At 50.7% G+C, this 27,374-nt stretch overlaps 1 protein-coding gene across 1 annotated transcript; it reads right to left on the bottom strand.

Annotated features, from left to right (window-relative positions):
* Positions 1-1,909: 1,909 nt before the first annotated feature.
* LOC132835232 (transmembrane 4 L6 family member 1-like) lies at positions 1,910-27,374 on the bottom strand. The gene is made up of 5 exons (XM_060854602.1): positions 26,881-27,374; positions 8,243-8,308; positions 7,614-7,771; positions 5,172-5,364; positions 1,910-2,139 (listed from the first exon to the last, which is right to left on the bottom strand). Exons 1-5 carry the CDS (start codon positions 27,058-27,060, stop codon positions 2,128-2,130), a joined length of 609 nt encoding a protein of 202 aa, XP_060710585.1. The 5' UTR covers positions 27,061-27,374; the 3' UTR covers positions 1,910-2,127.

The following is a 27,374-nucleotide window of genomic DNA, read 5'->3' on the forward strand; positions in this document are numbered from 1 at the left end:
CATTCCTTCCCTAACTTTCAGCTTCGCTTGTTCCATGTTCTGTCACCGTGTCCTCTCCCAGCCCTCCACTCCAGTGGGACTGCCCAGTCTGAGGGGGGAGGGCGGGGCAGTTAGACAGGCTATTGTACAACCATTCTCACATTCCAATCGCTCAGTCTACACTAATCAATATCCTTTCTCCCCCAGCACTGCATCCTCCCACACAAATGCTGTCACCCTTCACACCTCACGGGGAGAAAGTGAGGTGTGCAGATGCTGGAGACCACACGTTTCGGGCTTTAGCCCTTCGTCAGGAGGAGTTTCTGCTCAAAATGTCGACCCTCCTGCTCCCCGGATGCTGCCTGAGCGGCTGTGCTTTTCCAGCACCACACTCTTCGACCCTCCACACTTCCAATCAGCTCTGATGGAAGACTCATCTGGACTCGAAATGTCGGCTTGTCTCTCTCTCTCTCTCTCTCCATGGATGCTGCCTGACCCAATGTGACCTTTGCCTCCAGCCCAAGCTGGGCCTGTGGATTACCAACTTCATGACAACACCAATATCCCACTGACACCTCCCCCAAAATACGCAATCCAGGTGAAACATGGACCAGAATACTAAATATTTTCCGAACCAACCTATTCAGAGATATTATTACATACTTCAGGGACGGGTGGGATTTGAACTCAGGTCTCACAGGAAGGGCCACTACACCGCAACAACCCCTTTCCAGAGAATCATAGAATCCCGACAGTGTTGAAACAGGCCCTTCGGCCCAACAAGTCCACACCGACCCTCCAAAGAGTATCCCATCCAAACCCACTCTCCTACCCTATTACTCTACATTTACCCCTGACTAATGCACCTATGCTACACATCCCTGGGCAATTTAGCACGGCAAATCCACCCTAACCTGCACATCCCTGGGCAATTTAGCACGGCCAATCCACCCTAACCTGCACATCCCTGGGCACTATGGGACAATTTAGCACGGCCAATCCACCCTAACCTGCACATCTCTGGGCACCATGGGACAATTTAGCACGGCCAATCCACCCTAACCTGCACATCCCTGGGCACTATGGGACAATTTAGCACGGCCAATCCACCCTAACCTGCACATCCCTGGGCACTATGGGACTATTTAGCACGGCCAATCCACCCTAACCTGCACATCCCTGGGCACTATGGGACAATTTAGCACGGCCAATCCACCCTAACCTGCACATCCCTGGGCACTATGGGACAATTTAGCACGGCCAATCCACCCTAACCTGCACATCCCTGGGCACTATGGGACAATGTAGCACGGCCAATCCACCCTAACCTGCCCATCTTTGGATTGTGGGAGGAAACCGGAGCACCCGGAGGAAACCCACACAGACACAGGGAGAATGTGCAAACTCCATACAGTCAGTCGCCTGAGGCTGGAAACGAACCTGGGTCCCTGGCGCCATGAGGTAGCAGTGCTAACCTCTGAGTCACCGTGCAGTCCCATGGAATGGATAACCATGCTGGATTTACAGTGATAGCTGCCGGAGTCCTGTGCGTCAGGAATGAACGGGGAGACACTGAGAGCACTCAGACCCCTTGTGAATGCTGTGGCGGAGCAGTCAGTCGGCTGGACGTGGCTGGTTTGTGAAGCGTTGATGTCAATCCCTGCAATGGACGCGGTTACCTGTGAAGGACTCTCCTTCACAACGTCTCCCCTCGCCCCGAGACGGTGACCCTCGGGTTAAAACTGCCATCAGTCGTCTCCCTCTCGAACGAGCCTGGTACGTTTGTGGCGATGTTACCTGGCTAAACAGTGTGTTACGTTGTTTGAATGAAGTAAACTTGACGCAATGAATGCTGGACGTGATTGGCCAAGCCTTTGACGCCAACACCCTGAACGAAAAGAGAATCCGTAGACTAAAGGTAGACATCATGATCTGTGATTTATTAAAGATTGCTTTGAAAATACAAGCTCTTTCAAATAGTTTGTACAAACAGGAGAAAAGGGAACTTCCTCAGAACGAAGGAGATGCAGAATGGAAAGCCAAGGACAATAAATGAACTCATTCTTCAGTAAGAGGTTTGGCACGAGTGAATTTGATAACTTTTACCCAGTGGTAAATCAATTTACGTCTTCCCTGGCTCATCACATTTTACACAGGGCCCTGTGAACAGAACAGAATCACACAATGGTCATATTGCAGCCATCAAATGCCTACCCGCTCTCTGCAAGGGCGTCCCACCTAGTGGAGGAGAAAGTGAGGACCGCATTAAAAAAAATGAGGAAAGTGCATCCAGGCAGGCTAAGATAAAAGGTAGGGAGGAGGGACTTGGGGGAGGGGCGATGGAGATGCGACAGGTGGAAGGAGGTTAAGGTGAGGGTGATAGGCCGGAGTGGGGTGGGGGCGGAGAGGTCAGGAAGAAGATTGCAGGTTAGGAAGGCGGTGCTGAGTTCGAGGGTTGGAACTGAGACAAGGTGGGGGGAGGGGAAATGAGGAAACTGGAGAAATCTGAGTTCATCCCTTGTGGTTGGAGGGTTCCCAGGCGGAAGATGAGGTGCTCTTCCTCCAGCCATCGTGTTGCTATGGTCTGGCGATGGACCTTGTGGTTGGAGGGTTCCTAGGCGGAAGACGAGGCGCTCTTCCTCCAACCGTCGTGTTGTTATAGTCTGGCAATGGAGGAGTCCAAGGACCTGCATGTCCTCGGTGGAGTGCGAGGGGGAGTTAACGTGTTGAGCCACGGGGTGGTTGGGTTGGTTGGTCCGGGCGTCCCAGAGGTGTTCTCTGAAATCCTTCCTGAAGAAAGGCTCATGCCCGAAACGTCGAATCTCCTGCTCCTTGGATGCTGCCTGACCTGCTGCGCTTTTCCAGCGACACATTTTCGTCCCACCTAGTCACCCTCACCTTGCCTGCACCCCATCACCCTGCGAACGTTTCTTGCTCCCCCCTCTTCAGATGACCTCTGTCTGAAAGCTAGTCTCGAGTTCAGTCTTGACCACATACTCTCAGGTGGTCCAGATCCTCACCCCCTTCCTGTGTTCTTTGGCTGAATCACCTCAGGTCTCTCCCCTTCGGTTTTCAATCCTTCCTGCCTCTCCCTCTCGACGCTGTCCAAGCCCATCATGGTTTTGAAACCCTCTGTCAGCCTTCCATTCTCCAAAGGGCACAGTCCCATCTTCACAGCTGTATGAGCTTTCAGTGTGACCTCTGACCCAACAGTTCGGCCTCATTTGGACACCTCAGTTCTGGTCGCCGCACTATAGGAAGGACGTGTCGTCATTGGAGAGGGCGCAGAAGAGGTTTACCAGGATGTTGCCTGGATTGGAGCGTATTGGCTATAAGTAGAGCTTGACAGACAGGAGGTTGGAAGAACACAGCAAGACAGGCAGCATCAGGAGGTGGAGAATCAACATTGCGGGTATAACCCTTCCTCAGGACTCTCATGAGTAGAGGTTGGACAAATTTAGATTGTTTTCATTGTAATGTCAAAGGCTGATGGGAGTCTATAAAGTATGGATAGCAAGGGTAGTCAGAGTCTCTTTCCCCAGGGAGGCATGGGGTTAAGGTGAGAGGGGGAATGTTTAAGGGAGATGTACCAGGCTGGTTTTTAACACAGAGGGCAGTAGGTGCCTGGAATGAGCTGCCGGGGGAGGTGGGAGAAGCAGATATAATAGCAACGTTTGAGAGGCCTCTCGACAGAGGCATGAACAGGCAGGGTACAGAAGGACACGGACCATGTGCTGGCAGCTGGGGTGAGTTGAGAATGGCATCATGGACAATACAGATATGGTGGGATTTGAACACGTGAACCAAGGGAGGCACGGTGGCTCAGTGGTTAGCACTGCTGCCTCACAGCGCCAGGGACCCCGGTTCAATTCCAGCCTCAGGCGACTTCTGTGTGTGCACGTTCACCCCGTGTCTGCGTGGATTTCCTCCAGGTGCTCGGGTTTCCTTCCATAGTGCCCAGGGATGTGCAGGTTAGGGTGGATTGGCCGTGCTGAATTGTCCCATAGTGCCCAGGGATGTGCAGGTTAGGGTGGATTGGCCGTGCTAAATTGTCCCATAGTGCCCAGGGATGTGCAGTTTAGGGTGGATGGGCCGTGCTAAATTGTCCCACAGTGCCCAGGGATGTGCAGGTTAGGGTGGATTGGCCGTGCTAAATTGTCCCATAGTGCCCAGGGATGTGCAGTTTAGGGTGGATTGGCCATGCTAAATTGTCCCACAGTGCCCAGGGATGTGCAGGTTAGGGTGGATTGGCCGTGCTAAATTGTCCCACAGTGCCCAGGGATGTGCAGGTTAGGGTGGATTGACCGTGCTAAATTGTCCCATAGTGCCCAGGGATGCGCAGGTTAAGGTGGATTGGCCGTGCTAAATTGTCCCATCGTTCCCAGGGATGTGCAGGTTAGGGTGGACTGGCCATGTTAAATTGTCCCATAGTGCCCAGGGATGTGCAGGTTAGGGTGGACTGGCCGTGTTAAATTGTCCCATAGTGCCCAGGGATGTGCAGGTTAGGGTGGATTGGCCGTGCTAAATTGTCCCCTAGTGTCCAGGAATGTGCAGGTTAGGATGGATTGGCCGTGCTAAATTGTCCCATAGTGCCCAGGGATGTGTAGGCTAGGGGCATTAGTCAGGGGTAAATACAGGATTGCGTTTGGGTGGATCGGTGTGGACTTAAATTAGATTGCCTATAGTGTGGAAACAGGCCCTTTGGCCCAACAAGTCCACACCGACCCTCCGAAGAGCAACCCACCCAGACCCATTCCCCTACATTCATCCCTGACTAATGCATCTAACACTATGGGACAATTTAGCACGGCCAGTTCACCTAACCTGCACAGCTTTGGATTGTGGGAGGAATCCCATGCAGACACGGGGAGAATGTGCAATCTCCACACAGACAGTTGCCCGAAGCAGGAATTGAACCTGGGTCCCTGGCGCTGTGAGGCAGCAGTGCTAACCACTGAGCCACCATGCTGCCATCCCACCCACTTTTTGGGTGGACGGACCTACTTCCACACTGTAAGGGTTCCATGGTTCATCGCTGGGTTACTAACCCAGCGGTATTACCACGACAGTTGAAGATGCAAGGCTGCTGTGGGCCGATCGGAGGTCAGGCCTGGTCCTTGAATGAGGAAGCGCACAAATTGCATGCGTGCTTGCTTCCTCGGTCAATGCTGACTGTGACGTCCAAAACTCACCGCTCTGGTCTTGCCACACGTCCCACAGAGGCACCCGAAGAGACCGTTGATCATCTGAAGCAGGCAGAGTACCAGCTCGATTCCGCTGAATCCGATCAGTAAGCCAAAGAGGACCACATTGAAGACAATCACGTCTTTAGGCTTCTGGCACAGTGAGTCCCATATGTCGGGATGGAAGAGATAGCTTTCCTCACTGCGGGATGTAGAAATGATCCGTTAGATTAAGCGCATTGTAATGGACCAGGCCAGATTCGCCCCCAACCCCACCCCCTCAAAATATTTTAAGAAGGTAATCTAGGCCCTAACGGTTTCTTATTTTAAAGGCAAATATGAAATACTGTGTTTTAGGTGCAATTTGATTGGTCAAACATTAAGTAAAACAATTTATTTAAGCACTGTGGTTAAAATACAACCAATGAAAAAGGAATTTAGAATAACTTCACTCTGTTGCAACCCCTAACAGAATAATAGATATAGAAACTATTACTGACTAACTGTGGTCGCCTTCCACAAACACCTCCCTGAGCAAAAGGTCAAATGAACCCAGCAGGAGAGAGAAGCCCCAGTTTCTGGCTGTAACTGAGAGAGGGGAAGAGATAGCATCTACTTCTTGAAGCCCACAACAACAACAACAACTACTTAAAGTGGAACCGAGAAACTAAAACAACACTAGAAACCCTGTGAGAGCTGGTCACACCCAGCCAGGCTGCTTCTATTGTTTCACCGTTTTAAAAAAAAAGCCAAGGCCTCACAAGCTCCGGTGGTTTTGGGCACATTGACCTTACAATCTCTCTTCAAACAAAAGCAAAAACAGGACAAAGTAACCTGACCATCATCACAGGATGAAACACTTCATAGAGTCATAGAGAGGTACAGCACGGAAACAGACCCTTCGGCCCAACCCGTCCATGCCGACCAGTTATCCCAACCCAATCTAGTCCCACCTGCCAGCACCCGGCCCATATCCCTCTAAACCCTTCCTATTCATATACCCTTCCAAATGCCTCTTAAATGTTGTAATTGTACCAGCCTCCACCACTTCCTCTGGCAGCTCATTCCATACATGTACCACCCTCTGAGTGAAAAAGTTGTCCCTTAGGTCTCTTTTATATCTTTCCCCTCTCATCCTATACCCTCCAGTTCTGGACTCCCCCACCCCAGAGAAAAGATTTTGTCTATTTATTGTATCCTGGCCCTCAGATTACAACAGGATCTTGATCAGATGGGCCAATGGGCTAAGGAGTGGCAGATGGAGTTTAAGTCAGATAAATATGAGATGCTGCATTTTGGGAAAGCAAATCTTAGCAGGATTTATACACATAACGGTAAGGTCCTAGGGAGTGTTGCTGAACAAAGAGACCTTGGAGTGCAGGTTCATAGCTCCTTGAAAGTGGAGTCGCAGGTAGATAGGATAGTGAGGAAGGTGTTTGGTATGCTTTCCTTTATTGGTCAGAGTGGCTGAACAGGGTGGGGCTGTTTTCCCTGGAGCGTCGGAGGCTGAAGGGTGACCTTATAGAGGTTTACAAAATCATGAGGGGCATGGATAGGATAAATAGACAAAGTCTTTTCCCTGGGGTGGGGGAGTCCAGAACTCTAGGGCATAGGTTTGGGGTGAGAGGGGAAAGATATAAAAGGGACCTGAGGGGGCAACTTTTTCACACAGAGGGTGGTACGTGTATGGAATGAGCTGCCAGAGGAAGTGGTGGAGGCTGGTACAATTACAACATTTAAGAGGCATCTGGATGGGTATATGAATAGGAAGAGTTTGGAGGGATATGGGCCAAATGTTGGCAAATGGGAATAGATTAGGTTCGGATATCTGGTTGGCATGGACGGGTTGGGCCGAAGGGTCTGTTTCTGTGCTGTACATCTCTATGATGCTGTGAATGTAGGAGCAGACTGAAAGGGGCTGAGTGGCCTTACTGATCACAGAGACTGCCTCCCCTGCTGTTTATCTCTCTTGCTAACTATAACTATTGACCTCGAAAATAAAGAAATGTACATTGTGTTTGTTTATGTCCTCAGGCGCAGTTTACTTTCGATGGGTTACACTTGAGTTGTCATCACCCTTGAGCTGATGTCAGAGGCGAGGCAGCCAATTGACGTGCAGTAAGGCTCCCGAAAACGGGGAATGCCATTGGGAATCTTTCTGGTTCCCTAGACCGATGAACGTGGGTCCGGTCGGAGAGTGGGGCTCAGGACACACGATCCTGCCCCTTCCTCAGAATGGGAATCGTTTGCCTCCATTTTCCACAGGTGTGTGTGTGGGGGGGAGGTGGGCTGCATCAGGGCTGAAGCACCCCCGGCAGCGCAGCCCCTCCCCTCCCCACCCCCATTCCCGTCCCTCCCTCCGCCTCGGCCTGTGTCAAACGTGATGGCCAGGGGAGTCAAGCCAGGCCCGGAGTGTGCCCCTCCGTTTTTCCCACCACCCTTGAGTCTTACGTCAACTCCAAGTCCTCCAGGTCGGTGAAGAAGGGCTGTGACCAGTTGCCCGCGTTGGTCAGACACATCGGTCCGTTCACCAGGCCCAGCGAGGAGACAATCAGGCAGTAGCCTGCACCCAGAGCCCCCACGGCAGCGAACGCAATGGAGAGGAACATCTGAAAGAACAGCGAGATCGGTGAGAACAATCGAGCAAACTCTGACACTTCCATGAGGAGCGTGACGCGGAGACGATAGGCTTTCTCTCCCCGAGCTGAGCCCGACACAGAGGCAGGTTTTCTCTTGGATACATCACGTTGCAATTTCCCGTCACACTCTCCGTGGGGAGAGGTGCGAACCCCACACAGGGGAGTCACCCCCGGGGTGGCATTGAGGCTTCAGTGCTGAGCACTGGGCCGCATTTCCAGGTTTTTTTCACCAAATTCGAACATTCCCACAGCGTCAGCCGCATTATCAGTTGAGTCACACCGGCACGACGCCAACACATCCCTCTCCGACCTACCGACGCTCTGGTGAGTTCTATTATCCTTCCCCCCGACCTCTCCCCCCACTTCCGTGACCCTCTCATGTGCCCTTCCCATCCTTTCCAATAATCAGGGAGAGCGGGAACAGAGAATAGAGGAACCTACCCCACATCGGTTCGCACAGCAACCTCTACTCCCCGTGGCGTGGATGTGAATCGCTGGAAACAATATCTGTTGGTAGAGGTGGTTAAGAAAAACAAAGTGATTAAAGCTACACCAAGAGCAGGTTCCTGAGTCAACAACGAGTAAGGGATCCATCGAAAAATTTGACATTCTCTCACAAAGATTTCAGGTTGTACACTGTTGTAATGTTAGTGATTGACAGTTCACTGCTGAGCTTTCTTCAGATGTTTCCGCGCAAGGCGGAGAATTCCTGGGATTCGGGTCATTGACCTGGATGTGGAGAGACGTAGGTAGAGAGAAAAACTGAAAAGTTCTTCCAAGGTACTTGAGGAGATTGTGCGATCATAGCCTCCACGGGTCATTTTACAAGAAATCGGGCTATAAGTGTCTCCGTTTTCTCTGAGTTGGTGAGTTGCTGTTCAGTTTCTTTTGAGTTGGGCAACTTAAATCAAAGCTTGGCAGTTAACTGTCAATCACTCATTGCTGCATCCTCCATAGTACTACCTCTTCCTATTAGAATCCGCCCAGCCAACCAATCAGCATTCTCATATTGAATGCCGGTTTTCACCTTTGTTGATATTCTTGCGAATTGTCCTGACGAGAAAGCTTCAACAACATGTCTCTTTTTCCGGCAATGGTCAATTTGTTTTCTGACCAATCAAATTCCTAAGGGAACGCCACTAGGCCCCATCACGTCCACACTGGCTCTTGAAAACATTGATCCCACATTGTCTACATCGCTGAGAGGACATCCCGCCGGGCCTGAGACATTTCATCAGGACACCCGCAAGAACGCCAAAATCCCCAACCGGTCGCGTCCATTGCTACCGCAGGGGAGAAGGGCTGCTGATTGGTTAGCAGGTTGACTCTGATTGGCTGAGGTGTTGCCATGGGAAGCGCATCGTGAACCTCCACCCCACAACCTGCCACCACCGTCTCGAGGGGGCAACTAGGGACAGGCAATAAACGCTGAGCCCAGCCAGAGGCACCCATCTCCCATGGGGTGAAAAAAAAACAAAGAACTTAAGGCTGTCTAAACTCTCAGGAGATTCAAAACAGGAGATGGAGATCTTCTTAGAAATCTGAAACAGGTTTTGTTGGGGGGCGCTAAATGGCCTCCTGTTTCTTATCGCCTTTATCACAACTTGAGAGTTGCAAATCACACACACCACGGAGGACTATTGCCCTTTTCCTGGGGAAAATCCCACTTGATAAGTTGCGCACACGGTTTATTGTGTCCCTGGGGGGACTGTTTTGTTAATGGCTGACTTTATGATAAGGATGTTAATATTTAATATTTAACCGCAGATGAACTCCAACAGTTGAACTGCAAGGCTAGATCAGTTCCTGCAGATCCTTTTCAAATCAGCGTCACAGAAACCTGCGGACCGTATCAGCACTGGCTCATTATTCTCAGCATTTCGGTGAAATCTCTGACAGAAAGCGGAAATTACAGTCATGGGGATACACTACACGGAAACAGACCCTTCAGTCCAACCCCTCCATACCGACAAGATATCCTAACCCAATCTCGTCCCATGTGCCAGCACTTGGCTCATATCCCTCCAAACCCTTCCTATCCATATACCCACCTAGATGCCTTTTAAATGTTGTCTTTGTACCAGCCTCCACCACTTCCTCATTCCATACACGTACCACCCTCTGTTTGACAAGTTGCCCCTTAGGTCTCTTTTATATCTTTCCTCTCTCACCCTAAATCTATCCCCTCGAGTTCTGGACTCTCTCACCCCAGGGAAAAGACCTTGTCTATTTACCCTATCCATGCCCCTCATGATTTTATAAACCTCTATAAGGTCACCCCTCAGCCTCCGACGCTCCAGGGAAAACAGCCCCAGCCTGTTCAGCCTCTCCCTGTAGCTCAAATCCTCCAACCCTGGCAACTTCTTTGTAAATATTTACTGAATTCTTTCACGTTTCACAACATCTTTCCGATAGGAAGGAGACCAGAATTGCACACAATATTCCAACAGTGGCCTAACCAATGTCCCGTACAGCCGCAACATGACCTCCCAACTCCTGTACTCAATACTCTGACCAATAAAGGAAAGCATACCAAACACCTTCTTCACTATCCTATCTACCTGCGACTCCACTTTCAAGGAGCTATGAACCTGCACTCCTAGGTCTCTTTGTTCAGCAACACTCTCTAGGACCTTACCATTAAGTGTATAAGTCCTGCTAAGATTTGCTTTCCCAAAATGCAGCACCTCACATTTATCTGAATTAAACTCCATCTGCCACTTCTCAGCCCATTGGCCCATCTGGTCCAGATCCTGTTGTAATCTGAGGTAACCTTCTTCGCTGTCCACTACACCTCCAATTTTGGTGTCATCTGCAAACTTACTAACTATACCTCTTATACTCGCATCCAAATCATTTATGTAAATGACAGAAAGTAGAGGACCCAGCACCAATCCTTGTGGCACTCCACTGGTCACAGGCCTCCAGTCTGAAAAACAACCCTCCACCACCACCCTCTGTCTTCTACCTTTGAGCCAGTTCTGTATCCAAATGGCTAGTTCCCCCTGTATTCCATGAGATCTAACCTTGCTAATCAGTCTCCCATGGGGAACCTTGTCGAACGCCTTACTGAAGTCTATATAGATCACATCTACTGCTCTGCCCTCATCAATCTTCTTTGTTACTTCTTCAAAAAACTCAATCATGTTTGTGATTTCCCATGCACAAAGCCATGTTGATTATCCCTAATCAGTCCTTGCCTTTCCAAATACACATACATCCTGTCCCTCAGGATTCCCTCCAACAACTTGCCCACCACCGAGGTCAGGCTCACCGGTCTATAGTTCCCTGGCTTATCTTTACCGCCCTTCTTAAACAGTGGCACCACGTTTGCCAACCTCCAGTCTTCCGGCACCTCACCTGTGACTATCGATGATACAAATATCTCAGCAAGAGGCGCAGCAATCACTTTTCTAGCTTCCCACAGAGTTCTCAGGTACAACTGATCAGGTCCTGGGGATTTATCCACCTTTATCCATTTCAAGACATCCAGCACTTCCTCCTCTGTAATCTGGACATTTTGCAGGATGTCACCATCTATTTCCCTACAGTCTATATCTTCCATATCCTTTTCCACAGTAAATACTGATGCAAAATATTCATTTAGTTTCTGCCCCATTTTCTGTGGTTCCACACAAAGGCCGCCTTGCTGATCTTTGAGGGGCCCTATTCTCTCCCTAGTTTGTCCTTAATGTAATTGTAAAAACCCTTTGAATTCTCTTTAATTCTATTTGCCAAAGCTATCTCATGTCCCCTTTTTGCCCTCCTGATTTCCCTCTTAAGTATACTCCTACTGCCTTTATACTCTTCTAAGGATTCACTCGATCTATCCTGTCTGTACCTGACATATGCTTCCTTCTTTTTCTTAACCAAACCCTCAATTTCTTTAGTTATCCAGCATTCCCTATACCTACCAGCCTTCCCTTTCACCCTGACAGGAATATACTTTCTCTGGATTGTTGTTATCTCATTTCTGAAGGCTTCCCATTTTCCAGCCGTCCCTTTACCTGCGAACATCTGCCTCCAATCAGCTTTCGAAAGTTCTTGCCTAATATCGTCAAAATTGGCCTTTCTCCAATTTAGAACTTCAACTTTTAGATCTGGTCTATCCTTTTCCATCACTATTCTATAACTAATAGAATTACGGTCGCTGGCCCCAAAGTGCCCCCCCACCAACACCTCAGACACCTGCCCTGCCTTATTTCCCAAGAGTAGGTCAGGTTTTGCACCTTCTCTAGTAGGTACATCCACATACTGAATCAGAAAGTTGTCTTGTGCACACTTAACAAATTCCTCTCCATCTAAACCTTTAACACTATGGCAGTCCCAGTCGATGTTTGGAAAGTTAAAATCCCCTACCATAACTACTCAATAATTCTTACAGATAACTGAGATCTCTTTACAAATTTGTTTCTCAATTTCCCTCTGACTATTAGGGGGTCTATAATACAATCCCAATAAGGTGGTCATCCCTTTCTTATTTCTCAGTTCCACCCAAATAACTTCCCTGGATGTATTTCTGGGAATATCCTCCCTCAGCACAGCTGTAATGCTATCCCTTATCAAAAATGCCACTCCCTCTCCTGTTACCTCCCCCTGTCCTTCCTGTAGCATTTGTATCCTGGAACATTAAGCTGTCAGTCCTGCCCATCCCTGAGCCATGTTTCTGTAGTTGCTATGATATCCCAGTCCCATGTTCCTAACCATGCCCTGAGTTCATCTGCCTTCCCTGTTAGGCCCCTTGCATTAGGGTAAATGCAGTTTTAACTCATCAGTCCTACCTTGTTGACTGCTTTGTACCTGCCTGACCTGACTGCTTTGACTCAGTCCCTTTCCCAACTGTACCAGTCTCAGATTGATCTCTTTCCTCACTATCTCCCCCCACCCCCCACCTTACTAGTTTAAATCCTCCTGAACAGCTCTAGAAACTTTCCCTGCCAGTATATTAGTCCCCTTCCAATTTAGGTGCAATCCGTCCTTCTTGTACAGGTCACTTCTACCCCAGAAGAGATTCCAATGATCCAACAATGTGAATCATTCTCCCATACACCAGCTCCTCAGTCATGCATTCGACTGCTCTATCCTCCTATTCCTGCCCTCACTAGCTCCGAGCACCGGGAGTAATCCAGATATTACTACCCTCGAGGACCTCCTTTTTAAATTCCTGCCTAACTTCCCATTGCTGGAGAAACTCAGCAGGGCTGGCAGCATCTGTGGAGAGAGAGAGAGAGAAAAACAGACTGGATGTTTCGGGCGTCCAGTAACCCTTTGTCACAAGCCTCCCTCTTATCTTTCTCTACCTTCTCCAGGATAAAGGACCTGAAAGTGGCCATTCAGCCCTCAATCCTGTCCCACCACTTGATGCGATGAGATGTACAATTCTCCAAAGGGGGCCAGGCAAGTTGAAACAGTTATTACGAAGGCTTATAGGATCCTTGGGTTTATAAACAGAGGCAGAGAGTTTAAAAGCAAGGAAGTGATGCTACACCTCGACAAATCTTTGGTCAGACTACATTTGGAGGATTGTGTCCAGTTGTGGGCGCTTTATTTGAGGAAGGGTGTTAAAACTCTGGAGAGGGTTCAAAGGAGGTTTACTAGAGTGAGGCATTTTCAGTACAAGGAGATAGCTGAGAAACGTGGGCATATTCTCCTTGGTGCGGAGCAGGTGACCTTATTGAGATTTTCAAACTTACAAACAACTTTGACGTGATAAAGAAGTGTATTTTGTTCCCAGTAGTTGGTCTGTCCGTGACGAGGAGTCTTGCCAGGTGAGTCTAGATCAGAGAGGTGCTGGAAAAGCACAGCAGGTCAGGCAGCATCCGAGGAGCAGGAGAACCGACATTTCGGGCATAAACACTTCATCAAGAATGACAGGTGAAGGACTCCTGCCTGAAACGCTGATTTTCCTGCTCCTCGGACGCTGCCTGACCTGCTGTGCTTTTCCAGCACCACTCTAACCTAGACTCTGATCTCCAGCATCTGCAGTCCCCACCTCTGCCTGGTCTTCCATTTCACCTGCTCCCCCACACCCCTCAACCTGGTCAATTCTATTTGCTACATCCAATGTGGCAGACTTGGGGGGTGACCACTTGGTGGAACACCTCCTGTCCGTGCGTAAGCAGGGGGCCCCCCCAGACCTTCCTGTAGCCAGTCATTTTAACACAGCATCCTGTTCATTTTGTTTCAGATTAGATTAGATTACTTACAGTGTGGAAACAGGCCCTTCGGCCCAACGAGTCCACACCGACCCACCGAAGCGCAACCCACCCATACCCCTACATTTACCCCTTACCTAACACTACGGGCAATTTAGCATGGCCAATTCACCCTGACCCGCACATCTTTGGACTGTGGGAGGAAACCGGAGCACCCGGAGGAAACCCACGCAGACACGGGGAGAACGTGCAAACTCATGTGTCTGTCCTCGGTGTGCTGCAGTGTTCCAGTGAATCCCAGCGCCGACTGGATGGGCACCACCTCATCTTCAGACCGGGCACCGCTGGACTTAACCTTGAGTTCAACACCTTCAGGGTGTGAACCTGCTCCCATTCCTTCCCACTAGCTCGACTGGTTGCACGCTCTGTCACCACCTCCTCCCGCCCCCTCACGCCACTCCGCTGAGACTGTGCGCTCCTTCCACGATGTGGAGGGGCCGGTGTTGGACTGGGGTGGACAAAGTTTAAAAAAAAACACGTAACACCACGTGTGTAATCCAACAGGTTTATTTGGAAGGAGACAGTGAGGTCTGCCGATGCTGGAGATCAGAGTTGGAGTGTGGTGCTGGAAAAGCGCAGCATCCGAGGAGCAGCACAATCAACGTTTTGGGCCGGAGCCCTTCATCAGGAATTATTTGGAAGCACTAGCTTTCGGAGTGCTACATGATCCTATTCCTGACGAAGGAGCGTCGCTCCGAAAGCTAGTGCTTCCAAATAAACCTGTTGGACTCTAACCTGGTGTTGTGGGATTTTTAACCTAGTTCCTTAGACACACCATTGTTCTGCTATCCTCACATTCCAGTTCCTTAATCTAACCCATCAGCACTCTTCCTCCCCCATTCCACCACCCACCCCTCCCCCCTACTATTGCATCAATACCTGCCCCCTCCACACTTGCCGTCAGCTCTGAGGAACAAGTCATTGAGAGGCAAAATGTTAGCTTGCTCTCTCTCTGTCCACGGACACTGCCTGACCCACTGTGATGTGGAGGATTTTTCGTAATCAGTAAGAGAGGTTGCAGTGAGATGAGGAGCAGGTTGTTAGGATTTGGAAGGTGCTGCCAGGGAGACTGATGGAGATAGAATACACAGAAGGTTTCCAAGTGAGCTAGATATATATTTGAAAGGCAAAAATTGGGAGGGCCAGGGAGATAGGACGAATAGTGATACAGACACGATGGGCCAAATGGCTCCTTCCGTACTTTAATATCTGACGATGTATGACCTAACTCTGTATATCTCCCCAACTCCTTGTCATCTCCTTTATTTCCTTGTGTTAATGGTGTGTTGATTGTACAGGAACACTGTGTAAAGATCAAGGTGAAGGTACATTGTTTGATTAGGGATTTGCGATAAGATATGCAGAGTCAGTGTGCCAAGGGATTGATTAAAGTTACAGATTCTGTCAAAGCCTAGGATTGAATCCCACTTTGGTAACACTCATTACAGCGAGCAATTGGAATCCAGGATCCATAAAACCCCCAACAGTGTGGAAACAGGCCCTTCGGCCCAACAAGTCCATACTAACCCTCTGAAGAGTAACACACCCAGACTCATTCACCGACCCAACTATTCTACGTTTACCCCTGACTAACGTACCCAACCCACACATCCTTGAACACCATGGGACAATTTAGCACGGCCAGGGTGGGTTGGCAGTGCTAAATTGTCCCATAGTGCCCAGGGATGTGCAGGTTAGGGTGGGTTGGCCGTGATAAATTGTCCCATAGCGCCCAGGGATGTGCAGGTTAGGGTGGATTGGCCGTGCTAAATTGTCCCATAGCGCCCAGGGATGTGCAGGTTAGGGTGGATTGGCCGTGCTAAATTGTCCCATAGTGCCCAGGGATGTGCAGGTTAGGGTGGGTTGGCCGTGATAAATTGTCCCATAGCGCCCAGGGATGTGCAGGTTAGGGTGGATTGGCCGTGCTAAATTGTCCCATAGCGCCCAGGGATGTGCAGGTTAGGGTGGATTGGCCGTGCTAAATTGTCCCATAGTGCCCAGGGATGTGCAGGTTAGGGTGGATTGTCCGTGCTAAACTGTCCCATAGTGCCCAGGGATGTGCAGGTTAGGGTGGATTGGCCATGCTAAATTGTCCCATAGCGCCCAGGGATGTGCAGGTTAGGGTGGATTGGCCGTGCTAAATTGTCCCATAGTGCCCAGGGATGTGCAGGTTAGGGTGGATTGGCCGCGCTAAACTGTCCCATAGTGCCCAGGGATGTGCAGGTTAGGGTGGATTGGCCGTGCTAAATTGTCCCATAGTGCCCAGGGATGTGCAGGTTAGGGTGGATAGGCCGTGCTAAATAGTCCCATAGTGCCGAGTGATGTGCAGGTTAGGGTGGATTGGCCGTGCTAAATTGCCCCATAGTGCCCAGGGATGTGCAGGTTAGGGTGGATTGGCCGTGCTAAATTGTCCCATAGTGCCCAGGGATGTGCAGGTTAGGGTGGATTGGCCGTGCTAAATTGTCCCATAGTGCCCAGGGATGTGCAGGTTAGGGTGGATTGGCCACGCTAAATTGTCCCATAGTGTTGGTGCATTGATTGGATAAATATAGGGGAGGGGAATGGGGCTGGGTGGATGACTCTTCGGAGGGGCAGTGTGGGCTTGTTTGGCCGAATGGCCACACTGTGGAGAATCTAATCTCATCAGTTCCAAGTCAGGACAGAGAGTGGCTCAGAGGGGAACTTGCATGGGGTGGGGGTGGGGGTGGGGGGGTGGGGCGGTGGTGTTCCCCTGTATCTGCTACACTTGTCCTTCTCCATGGAAGTGGCTATCAGTGGCTGTCTGGGGACCTTCGGTGAATTTGTTTTTGTCATAAGTGTTCCAAAGATTTGTAAGGCTGAGCCCGAAACGTCATCTCCGAGTCTCTGTCCACAGAAGCTGCCTGTGTCTTTCCCCGTAAGGTCTGTGTTTGCCTTGATTTTCCAACACCCACAGCCTTTTTATTTTGAAATGCCTCTTGCGTTGGGGAAGGAGTAAAGACCAAGGAATATGAAAGTTCTCAGGGCCAACACATTGACGTCCCCTGCATTGACTGGAGACGTTATTGTTGCTGGATTCGCTGGAGTGAGTGAAGAGTGTGGTGCTGGAAAGTTAGGGCTCATGCCCGGAAGGTCAACTCTCCTGCTCCTCGGATGCTGCCTGACCTGCTGCGCTTTTCCAGCGCCACACTCTCCTGACTCTAATCTCCAGCATCTGCAGTCCTCACTTTCACCCGACGGTTTACGAGCCCAGCTGCAATATCGAGTGAGATAACTTTCTCGCTGAGCAAGCCTTTCACACATAAGGACAGAGACGAAACAGTCGATGGAACGTGATAAAGTGATAGACTTTGGAAGGCCGCTGGATTTACAGGGAGGTGACCCTTGAATTAGGTGTCTCTAACCAGATTGTAGCCGGGAGGAAGATGGGAGCAAATTATAAACGTAGAAAATGAATAGGACCAGGAGGAAGCCATTCGGCCCTTCGAGCCTGTTCTACTGTTCAATACGATCAGGGCTGATCATCTAACTCAGTCCCCTGTCCCTGCTTCCTCCCCATCAACCCCATATCCTTTGATTCCCAAGGACCACAGCGAATTTCATCTGGAAAACACTCAATGCTTTGGCCTCGGCTGCTTTTTCTGAGGCAGGGAATTCATTAAAAATACACTTTAAGGTGGGGATAGGCCTTGTGGTGGGGTCAAAGGTTACGTCTGGTGGGAGCGTGGAACTCGGAGACACAAACCGATCTTACTGAGCAGGCTCAAGGGGAGGAATGGCCTGAAGTCAGTGTGGGTCAGAGCAGGGCAGCGGGGGGCTAAGGAGGACAGATTTACCCCTCCCTAAAGGGACGGTCAACAGCGATCGCCCGTTACAGCAGCTTTTAATTGCAAATTGTTGCTTTATTTAACTAAATCCAGATGTCACCATGTGTCCTGGTGGGATTTGAACCGACGTTTCCTACAATATAAACCTGGGGAAGGGGGTCCCTGGATTGCAGGGGGGGAAGTGAGGAGTGCAGATACTGGAGAGTCAGAGCGGAGGGTGTGTTGCTGGAAAAGCGCAGCAGGTCAAGCAGCATCCAAGGAGCAGGAGAATCGACGCTTCGGGCATAAGCCCTTCATCAGGAAAAGCCATTCCGAACTGTCGATTCTCCTGCTCCTCGGATGCTGCCTGACCTGCTGCGCTTTTCCAGCGCCACACTCTCGTCCCTGGATTATTGACACTACCACGACCAGGAGGTTCGCACTGTTTGACTCCTTAAGTCCTAATGATGGCAAATCACACCCCCGCTGGTGAGAACAGACGGAGCTGAATGGGCCGAAGGGCCACCTTTTGGATTGTCATGGTTCATTGCGTAAGCTGGAGGGGGTGGTCGTGGATCAAAGGTGACAGTGACAGAAAACCCTCATGATCAGCTCAAATTATTTCAAAACAGGTTTTGGGTACAGATTGACCCAAACAGTGTGGACACAGGCCATTTGGCCCATCGAGTCCATACAGACCCTCTGAAGAGCTTCCCAACCAGACTCATCCCCCTACCCTATCCCAAAAACGGTCAATCCACTCTAACCCGCACATCCCTGCGCACTATGGGACAATTTAGCACGGCCAATCCACCCTAACCTGCCCATCCCTGGGCACTATGGGACAATTTAGCACGGCCAATCCACTCTAACCTGCCCATCCCTGGGCACTATGGGACAATTAAGCACGGCCAATCCACCCTAACCTGCACATCTTTGGATCGTGGGAGGAAACCGGAGCACCCGCAGGAAACGCACGCAGACACGGGGAGAATGTGGAAACTGCACACAGACCATTGCCCGAGGGTGGGATCGAACCTGGGTCCCTGGTGCCAGGAGGCAGCAGTGTTAACGACGGAGCCACCGTGTTACACTGCAGCTTCCTGTTTCCCGAGATGTTGCAACTTTGTGAAAAGAGCAGGGAGACGGAAGAGAAGATTCCTTGGAGATCGAGTCATTGCTGCAAAATGTTGTGCATTCACTGAGCTGTTGTTCCGTATTGCTTCTGGAGCTTGCTCTGTCAGACCCTGCCTGGTGACCACTGGAGGCCACGGTCAGCGTTCTTTCTTAACCCTTCCCGTGCTGACTGTGCTAGCTGATTCCGAGCTGTGAAACATTCATGCCATTTGAGGACAGGAACAAAGGAACATCAGAAACAAGGAGAAGGATCTATGACCTATCGAAGTATTCTCTAGGTTGATTCAGGAGTGGAGAGGGTTGGCTTATCAGGAGGGATTGAACAGCCTGGGACTATACTCATTGGAATTTAGAATGATTTGGAGACACCGGTGTTGGACTGGGGTGTACACAGTTAAAAATCACACCACACCAGGTTAGAGTCCAACAGGTTTAATTAGAAGCACACTAGCTTTCGAAGCGACGATCACCTGGTGAAGGAGCATCGCTCCGAAAGCTTCCAATTAAACCTGTTGGACTCTAACCTGGTGTTGTGTGGGATTTTTAACTGGAATGAGCTGGGGGGGGAATCTTAGATCTGAAATGATGAGGGGATCGAAGCAGGGAGGCTGGATTCACTGGTGGGTCTAACTAGAACGAGGGGCATCGCCTCAAAATAAGTAGGGAGCAGATTTGGAACTGCGTTGAGGAGGAACGTCTTTCCCCCTAGAGGGTTGTGAATCTGCGGAATTCCCGGCCCATGGAAGCAGTTGAGGCTACCCCGTTGAATGTTTCTAAGGCAAAGATAGGTTTTTGACCAGTTAAAGGCGTTAAGGGTTAGGGTGAGCGGGCAGGTAAGTGGAGCGGAGGCCGTGATGGGGAGAGCAGGCTCGTGGGGGCCAGATGGCCTACTCCTACTCCTGTTTGTGAGGTCAAACCCGGATCACGGCTGATCTGATTGGTCCCCACGGCTCTCAAACCAAGTCAACGTCTGTCCGACACAAACCCTGGCCCTATTCAGTGGCTAGGCCCCCCGTGGTTCCACGGGGTGAGCAGGCCTCAGAGAGATGAGATCTCCCCCCTGTCTCAGATGGGGGATTTCGCCCCCTAGTTCTCGGCTTCGCTTCGTTGGGAAATTCCTCTCAAGGCACCTCCACTGTTCGATCCCCTCGTGGGCTCTTAAGTAAGATGTCCTCTCAAGCTGCTGAAACTCCAATGGGCGTGGATCTGCTCTGCTCAACCTCCCCCCCCCAACCACATACAACAAACCATTCTGTCTCAGGGACTTGTGCACGAAAGCTAGCACTCACGGGGCAGCAGGGAATCAGGAAGGGTCATGGAATATTGACCCTTATTTCATGGGGGTAAGAGTGGGGGAGGTGTGACTGGAACTGTCCAAGGTGCTGGGGGAGACCACATCGGGAGTACTCCGGGCAGTTCCTTATTTGGGGAAAGGTATCATTTCATTGGAGGCAGTTCAGAGAGAAGCTTCACTCGATGATCCCCGGGGGGGTGAGGGGGGCTGGGGGAGGGAGTGATCCCGGGGGGAGTGAGGGGGACGGGGGAGAGAGTGATCCCGGGGTGGGGAGGGGGTGAGGGAGTGATCCCCGGGGGGACGGGTGGGGGAGTGTCTCACGTACAAAGGCTGAACAGGTTGGGACTCTGCTCCCTGGAGTTGGGACGAATGGGAGGGTGGTCTCACTGGGACATATTAAGGGGCCTGACAGGGTCAATGCTGAGAGGGTGTTCCCCTCCCCACCCCCCTCCCCTCAGGGGAGAGGCTAGGACCCAGAGGGCACCCTCTCAGAATAAAGGAGGGTGGGGGGGGATTTCAGACTGAGGGAATTTACTCCCTCAGAGAGTGTGTGAGACTTTGCAACTGAGAGAGAGCTGTCGGGGATGGGGGGTGGGTCAAGTGTGTGTGTATTCAAGGCTGAGAGACTCGATCTATCGGGGAGTGACAGGGGAAAGGGCAGGAACTTGAGCAATGTCAGATCCGCCATGATCCCGTTGAATGACGGGGCAGGCTCGAGGGGCCGAATGGACTCCTCCTGTTCCTGTCTACGCTGAGCCAACGTTCTCCAAGGCTGGAGCCAATGTGAGCCCATCTCTCTTTGTGTTAAAATATGTGCACAGTGTCACTAATACCCCATCCAGAGTAAGGAGACTGTTTACAACATTCGCCCCCAGGGGATGGATGACACTGGCTAAGCCCGGACCAACCAACTCAACCACCTTCAACACTTCAACTCTCCCTCCCACCCCACCGAGGACATGCAGGTCCTTGGACTCCTCCATCGCCAGAACATAACAACACGACGGTTGGAGGAAGAGCGCCTCATCTTCCGCCTGGGAACCCTCCAACCACAAGGGATGAACTCAGATTTCTCCAGTTTCCTCATTTCCCCTCCCCCCCACCTTGTCTCAGTCGGTTCCCTCAACTCAGCACCGCCCTCCTAACCTGCAATCCTCTTCCTGACCTCTCCGCCCCCACCCCACTCCGGCCTATCACCCTCACCTTGACCTCCTTCCACCTATCACATCTCCATCGCCCCTCCCCCAAGTCCCTCCTCCCTACCTTTTATCTTAGCCTGCCTGGCACCCTCTCCTCATTCCTGATGAAGGGCTCTGGCCCGAAACGTCGAATCTCCTGCTCCTTGGATGCTGCCTGACCTGCTGCGCTTTTCCAGCAACACATTTTCAGCTCTGGCTAAGCCAGTCCCTATTCCCCAAGAGTCTGGAGTCACGTGTAGGCCAGACCGGGGAAGTTTTCTTCCTGGAAGGACATTACTGAACCGGATGGTCAGTGGTTACATGGCCTCATCCATAAATCCCAGAGTTTTCACCAAATGCAAACTTCACCATGGCGGCATTTATATATCGCCTTGTGATTGTGAGATGTCATTACCCCAAACTGCCAACTGCCGCTCTCTTCTCTCCCATTATTGACTTGAATGGAATTTAAACACATTGGCTACAAGAGCAGGTCAGAGGCTGGGAATCCTGCGGCCAGTAACTCCTCTCCTAAAGCCTGTCCCACCACCGACAAGGCACAGGTCAGGAGGGTGAGGGAATACTCCCCACTTGCCCCTGGATGGGGGCAGCTCCAACAACACTCAAGAAGCTCGACACCATCCAGGGACAAAGCAGCCCCCCCCCTGCTTGATTGGGACCACATCCCCTCCCTCCCCCACCGATGCTCAGTAGCAGCAGTGTGTACCAGCTACACCCACCAAAGACCCTCAGACAGCACCTTCCAAACCCACAGCCTCTTCCATCGAGAAGGACGAGGGCAGCAGCTGCACGGGAACACCATCCCCCTGCAGGTTCCCCACCCCACCCATCCTAACTTGGAAATGTATTGGAAGTTCCTTCACTCTCACTGGGTCAGAATCCTGGAATTCCCTCCCTAAGGGACATTGTGGGTCTACCCTACAGCACATGGACTGCAGTGGGTCAAGGAGGCAGCTCACCCCCACCTTCTCAAAGGGGGCAGCTGTAGGGACAGGCAATAAGTGACACCCATATCCCACACAGAATTCAAGGAATTAATGTTATTGTCACAGGTACGCATGGGTACAGTGAAAACGCACAATGGCGCCATCTGAGATAGAAAGGTATCTCGGTTCACGTACCTGAGCAAAGATTAGCCTTCCAGAAAATGCTGACTGCCGTCACAGGTATGAGTGGTCAAGGAGGTTACAGAGATAGGGAGGGGGTATAGGGGCTGGAGGGGGTTACAGAGATAGGGAGGGGTGTAGGGACTGGAGAGGCTTATAGAGATAGGGAGGGGGTATAGGGGCTGGAGGGGGTTACAGAGATAGGGAGGGGTGTAGGGACTGGAGAGGCTTATAGAGATAGGGAGGGGGTATAGGGGCTGGAGGGGGTTACAGAGATAGGGAGGGGTGTAGGGGCTGGAGGGGGTTACAGAGATAGGGAGGGGGTGTAGGGGCTAAGAGGGGGTTACAGAGATAGGGAGAGGGGTAGGGGCTGGAGGGGGTTACAGAGATAGGGAAGAGGTGTAGGGGCTGGAGGGGGTTACAAAGAGAGGGAGGGGGTTTAGGGGCTGGAGGGGGTTACAGGGATAGGGAGGGGGTGTAGGGGCTGGAGAGGGTTACAGAGATAGGGAGGGGGTGTAGGGGCTGGAGGGGGTTACAGAGATAGGGAGGGGGTGTAGGGGCTGGAGAGGGTTACAGAGATAGGGAGGGGGTGTAGGGGCTGGAGGGGGTTACAGAGATAGGGAGGGGGTGTAGGAGCTGAAGGGGGTTACAGAGATAGGGAGAGGGTGTAGGGGCTGGAGGGGGTTACAGAGAGAGGGAGGGGGTTTAGGGGCTGGAGGGGGTTACAGAGAGAGGGAGGCGGTGTAGGGGTTGGAGGGGGTTACAGGGATAGGGAGGGGATGTAGGAGCTGGAGGGGGTTACAGAGAGAGGGAGGGGGTATAGGGGCTGGAGGGGGTTACAGAGATAGGGAGGGGGTGTAGGGGCTGGAGAGGGTTACAGAGATAGGGAGGGGGTGTAGGGGCTGGAGGGGGTTACAGAGATAGGGAGGGGGTGTAGGGGCTGGAGGGGGTTACAGAGATAGGGAGAGGGGTAGGGGCTGGAGGGGGTTACAGAGATAGGGAGGGGGTGTAGGGGTTGGAGGGGGTTACAGAGAGAGGGAGGGGATGTATGGGCTGGAGGGGGTTACAGGGATAGGGAGGGGATGTAGGGGCTGGAGAGGGTTACAGAGATAGGGAGGGGGTGTAGGGGCTGGAGGGGGTTACAGAGAGAGGGAGGGGGTGTGGGAGCTGAAGGGGATTACAGAGATAGGGAGGGGGTGTAGGGGCTGGATGGGGGTTACAGAGATAGGGAGGGGGTATAGGGGCTGGAGGGGGTTACAGAGATAGGGAGAGGGAGTAGGGGCTGGAGGTGGTCACAGAGATAGGGAAGGGGTGTAGGGGGTTACAGAGATAGGGAAGGGGTGTAGGGGGTTACAGAGATAGGGAGTGGGTGTAGGGGTTTACAGAGATAGGGAGGGGGTGTAAGGGGTTACAAAGATAGGGAGAGGGTGTAGGGGTTACAGAGATAGGGAGAGGGTGTAGGGGGTTACAGAGATAGGGAGAGGGTGTAGGGGTTACAGAGATTAAGAGGGGATCTAGGGTGCAGACAGTCAATCCCTGTAACATTTTATAAATTCCTAGTTTGGAAATAGACCAGTCTGACTCAAGACTGGGATACAGACAGCTCCTAACCTCACACCTTTAATACATTGTCTGAGCTGAAATGTCATCATTTTTTAAAAAACTTAAGTTATTGCGGGAATGCGACTGGAAATAAATTCTGGGATTTACATAGTCATGAAATGAAACCTGTAACCCACTCTGAACGATGAAAGACTTAACAACAATCCAGGTTTGTTCAATATATCATTCCAGTTGCAATAGACAATAGACAATAGGTGCAGGAGTAGGCCATTCTGCCCTTCCAGCCTGCACCACCATTCAATATGATCATGGCTGATCATTCCTAATCAGTATCCTGTTCCTGCCTTATCTCCATAACCCTTGAACCCACTATCCTTGAGAGCTCTATCCAACTCTTTCTTAAATGTATCCAGAGACTGGGCCTCCACTGCCCTCTGGGGCAGAGCATTCCACACAGCCACCACTCTCTGGGTGAAGAAGTTTCTCCTCATCTCTGTCCTAAATGGCCTACCCCGTATTTTTAAGCTGTGTCCTCTGGTTCGGCACTCACCCATCAGCGGAAACATGTTTCCTGCCTCCAGAGTGTCCAATCCTTTAATAATCTTATATGTCTCAATCAGATCCCCTCTCAATCTTCTAAACTCAAGGGTATACAAGCCCAGTTGCTCCAGTCTTTCAGTGTAAGGTAGTCCCGCCATTCCAGGAATTGACCTCGTGAACCTACGCTGCACTCCCTCAATAGCCAGAATGTCTTTCCTCAAATTTGGAGACCAGAACTGCTCACAATACTCCAGGTGTGGTCTCACCAGGGCCCTGTACAGCTACAGAAAAACCTCTTTGCTTCTATACTCAATCCCTCTTGTTATGAAGGCCAGCATGCTATTAGCCTTCTTCACTACCTGCTGTACCTGCATGCTTGCCTTCATTGACTGGTGTACAAGAACACCCAGATCTCTCTGTACTGCCCCTTTACCTAAATTGATTCCGTTGAGGTAGTAATCTGCCTTCCTGTTCTTGCCACCAAAGTGGATAACCATACATTTATCCACATTAAACTGCATCTGCCATGCATCTGCCCACTCACCTAACCTGTCCAGGTCGCCCTGTAATCTCCTAACATCCTCATCACATTTCACCCTACCACCCAGCTTAGTATTACCAGCAAATTTGCTAATGTTATTGCTAATACCATCTTCTATATCATTTATATATTGTAAAAAGCTGCGGTCCCAGTACTGGTTCCTGCAGTACCCCACTGGTCACTACCTGCCATTCCGAAATGGAGCCGTTTATCACTATTCTTTGTTTCCTGTCAGCCAACCAACTTTTAATACAAGTCAGTACTTTGCCCCCAATACCATGTGCCCTAAGTTTACTCACTAACCTCCTGTGTGGAAATTTATCAAAAGCTTTCTGAAAGCCCAGGTACACTACATCTACTGGATCTCCCTCGTCCATCTTCAGAGTTACATCCTCAAAAAATTCCAGAAGATTAGTCAAGCATGATTTCCCCTTCATAAATCTATGCTGACTCTGTCCTATCCTGTTACTACTATCCAGATGTGTCGTAATTTTATAATAGACTCCAGCATCTTTCCCACCACTGAGGTCAGACTAATTGGTCCATAATTTCCTGCTTTCTCTCTCCCACCTTTCTTAAAAAGTGGTACAACATTAGCCACCCTCCAATCCGCAGGAACTGACCCCGAATCTATCGAACCCTGGAAAATAATCACCAACGCATCCACGATTTCCCGAGCCACCTCAGGTATGACACTGTGACCTTCTGCACTATATTCTGTGCCTTATGACCCTGTCCCACTGGTTACCCTGATGAAGGAGCAGTGTTCTGAAAGCCAGTGCTTCCAAATAAGCCTGTTGGACTATAACCTGGTGCTGTGTGATTTTTGACATTGTGTATGTTTCAAGCACATCTTGTGATCAAGGGAGAGAGTTCCTGAAAGAAAATTCTGTTCACTTCGAAAATACAACCCTCCTAATTTCCCCTCTTGACTCCTCCACTGAGTTCGGTTCTGTTACCTTACTTTTGCAAGGTATGATTTACATTGTTAGCACATAAAACAATACTTGTCACTGTATCTCAGTACATGTGACTAGAATCAACCGAATCATAAGTGCCCTCTAAACTTTGCTGCCAGATCCTGTCGGACGTAGAACTGGCTTGGCTTCGAATTTGATTTTATTCCCTCCCAACAGTAATAGGTTAAACGGAAAAGGTGTGGAGTGTGCTCTGTTTTTAAATGCTGGGGTTATTTTCCTCCCTGATTTATTTGCAGAAGGTTCCTGACTCTCGGGAATTGGAAACGCCCTTTCTCCCCTCCATGGCGTGTTTATGGTCACAGAATTGGTCTGACTGGACAACACTACGAGGGGGGGTAGGGGGTCAGAGGCATACAGCACAGAAACAGACCCTTCAGTGCAACTGTTCCATGCTGACCAGGTTTCCCTAGTTCCACCTGCCAGCACCCGGCCCCTATCCCTCCAAACCCTTCCAATTCATGTGCCCACCCAGATACCTCTTAAATGCTGTCATTGTACCAGCCTCCACCACTTCCTCTGGCAGCTCATTCCACACACGTACCACCCTCTGCCACTCCGGGGTTAAAAAAAACCCTCTTCTTGCAACTCAAAGCCCTTCAGACACCCTGGCTAACCCCTCCTCCAATTTAATAATAGCCTTCTGACAGGAGGGCGACCAGAAGTGGACAATGTCGACCCCACTGGCAGCCTAGAGGACAGAGAGGAATAAGAATTCTCACCATGATTCCACCTCCGAAGATTCCTCCCAGGTACAAAACCTCCGGTGTCAGCTTGGTCGTGTCCTGCACATATTCCACCTCAAAGTTGGGGAAGAAGAGGAAGAGGTTTGCCACGATGCAGCCGAACGCGAGAGGGTACAGCGACGCCCCGATACACTTGGCGCACTTCCCCGTGCACATCGTCTTGCAGAGCTGAAAGCGGGTGCACGCCGAAATGAGGATCCACGGGCAGTAACCACCAGGGTTTTATAGATCCAGGACGCGACAGGGATTCGATAAGCCAGCTGGTTACGTGTCCTGTCAATAAACTGCTGGCTTCCAAATCAGGTGAGCAGTACAGTTTGGGTTGTCTCTCTCTCTCTCCTTCCTTATCTTCGTTTGTTTTGCTTCCTGGTGGTGTGGGGACAGGAAGCTGGGGGAGGGGGGAGGAGGATGTACAGAAGCACAGAGGTACAAAGGTTCCAAAGTGAAGCCTTGAACCTGCAGATAAAGCG

This window comes from Hemiscyllium ocellatum, chromosome 44 (assembly GCF_020745735.1).
Source record: "Hemiscyllium ocellatum isolate sHemOce1 chromosome 44, sHemOce1.pat.X.cur, whole genome shotgun sequence".
Lineage (NCBI taxonomy): Eukaryota > Metazoa > Chordata > Chondrichthyes > Orectolobiformes > Hemiscylliidae > Hemiscyllium > Hemiscyllium ocellatum.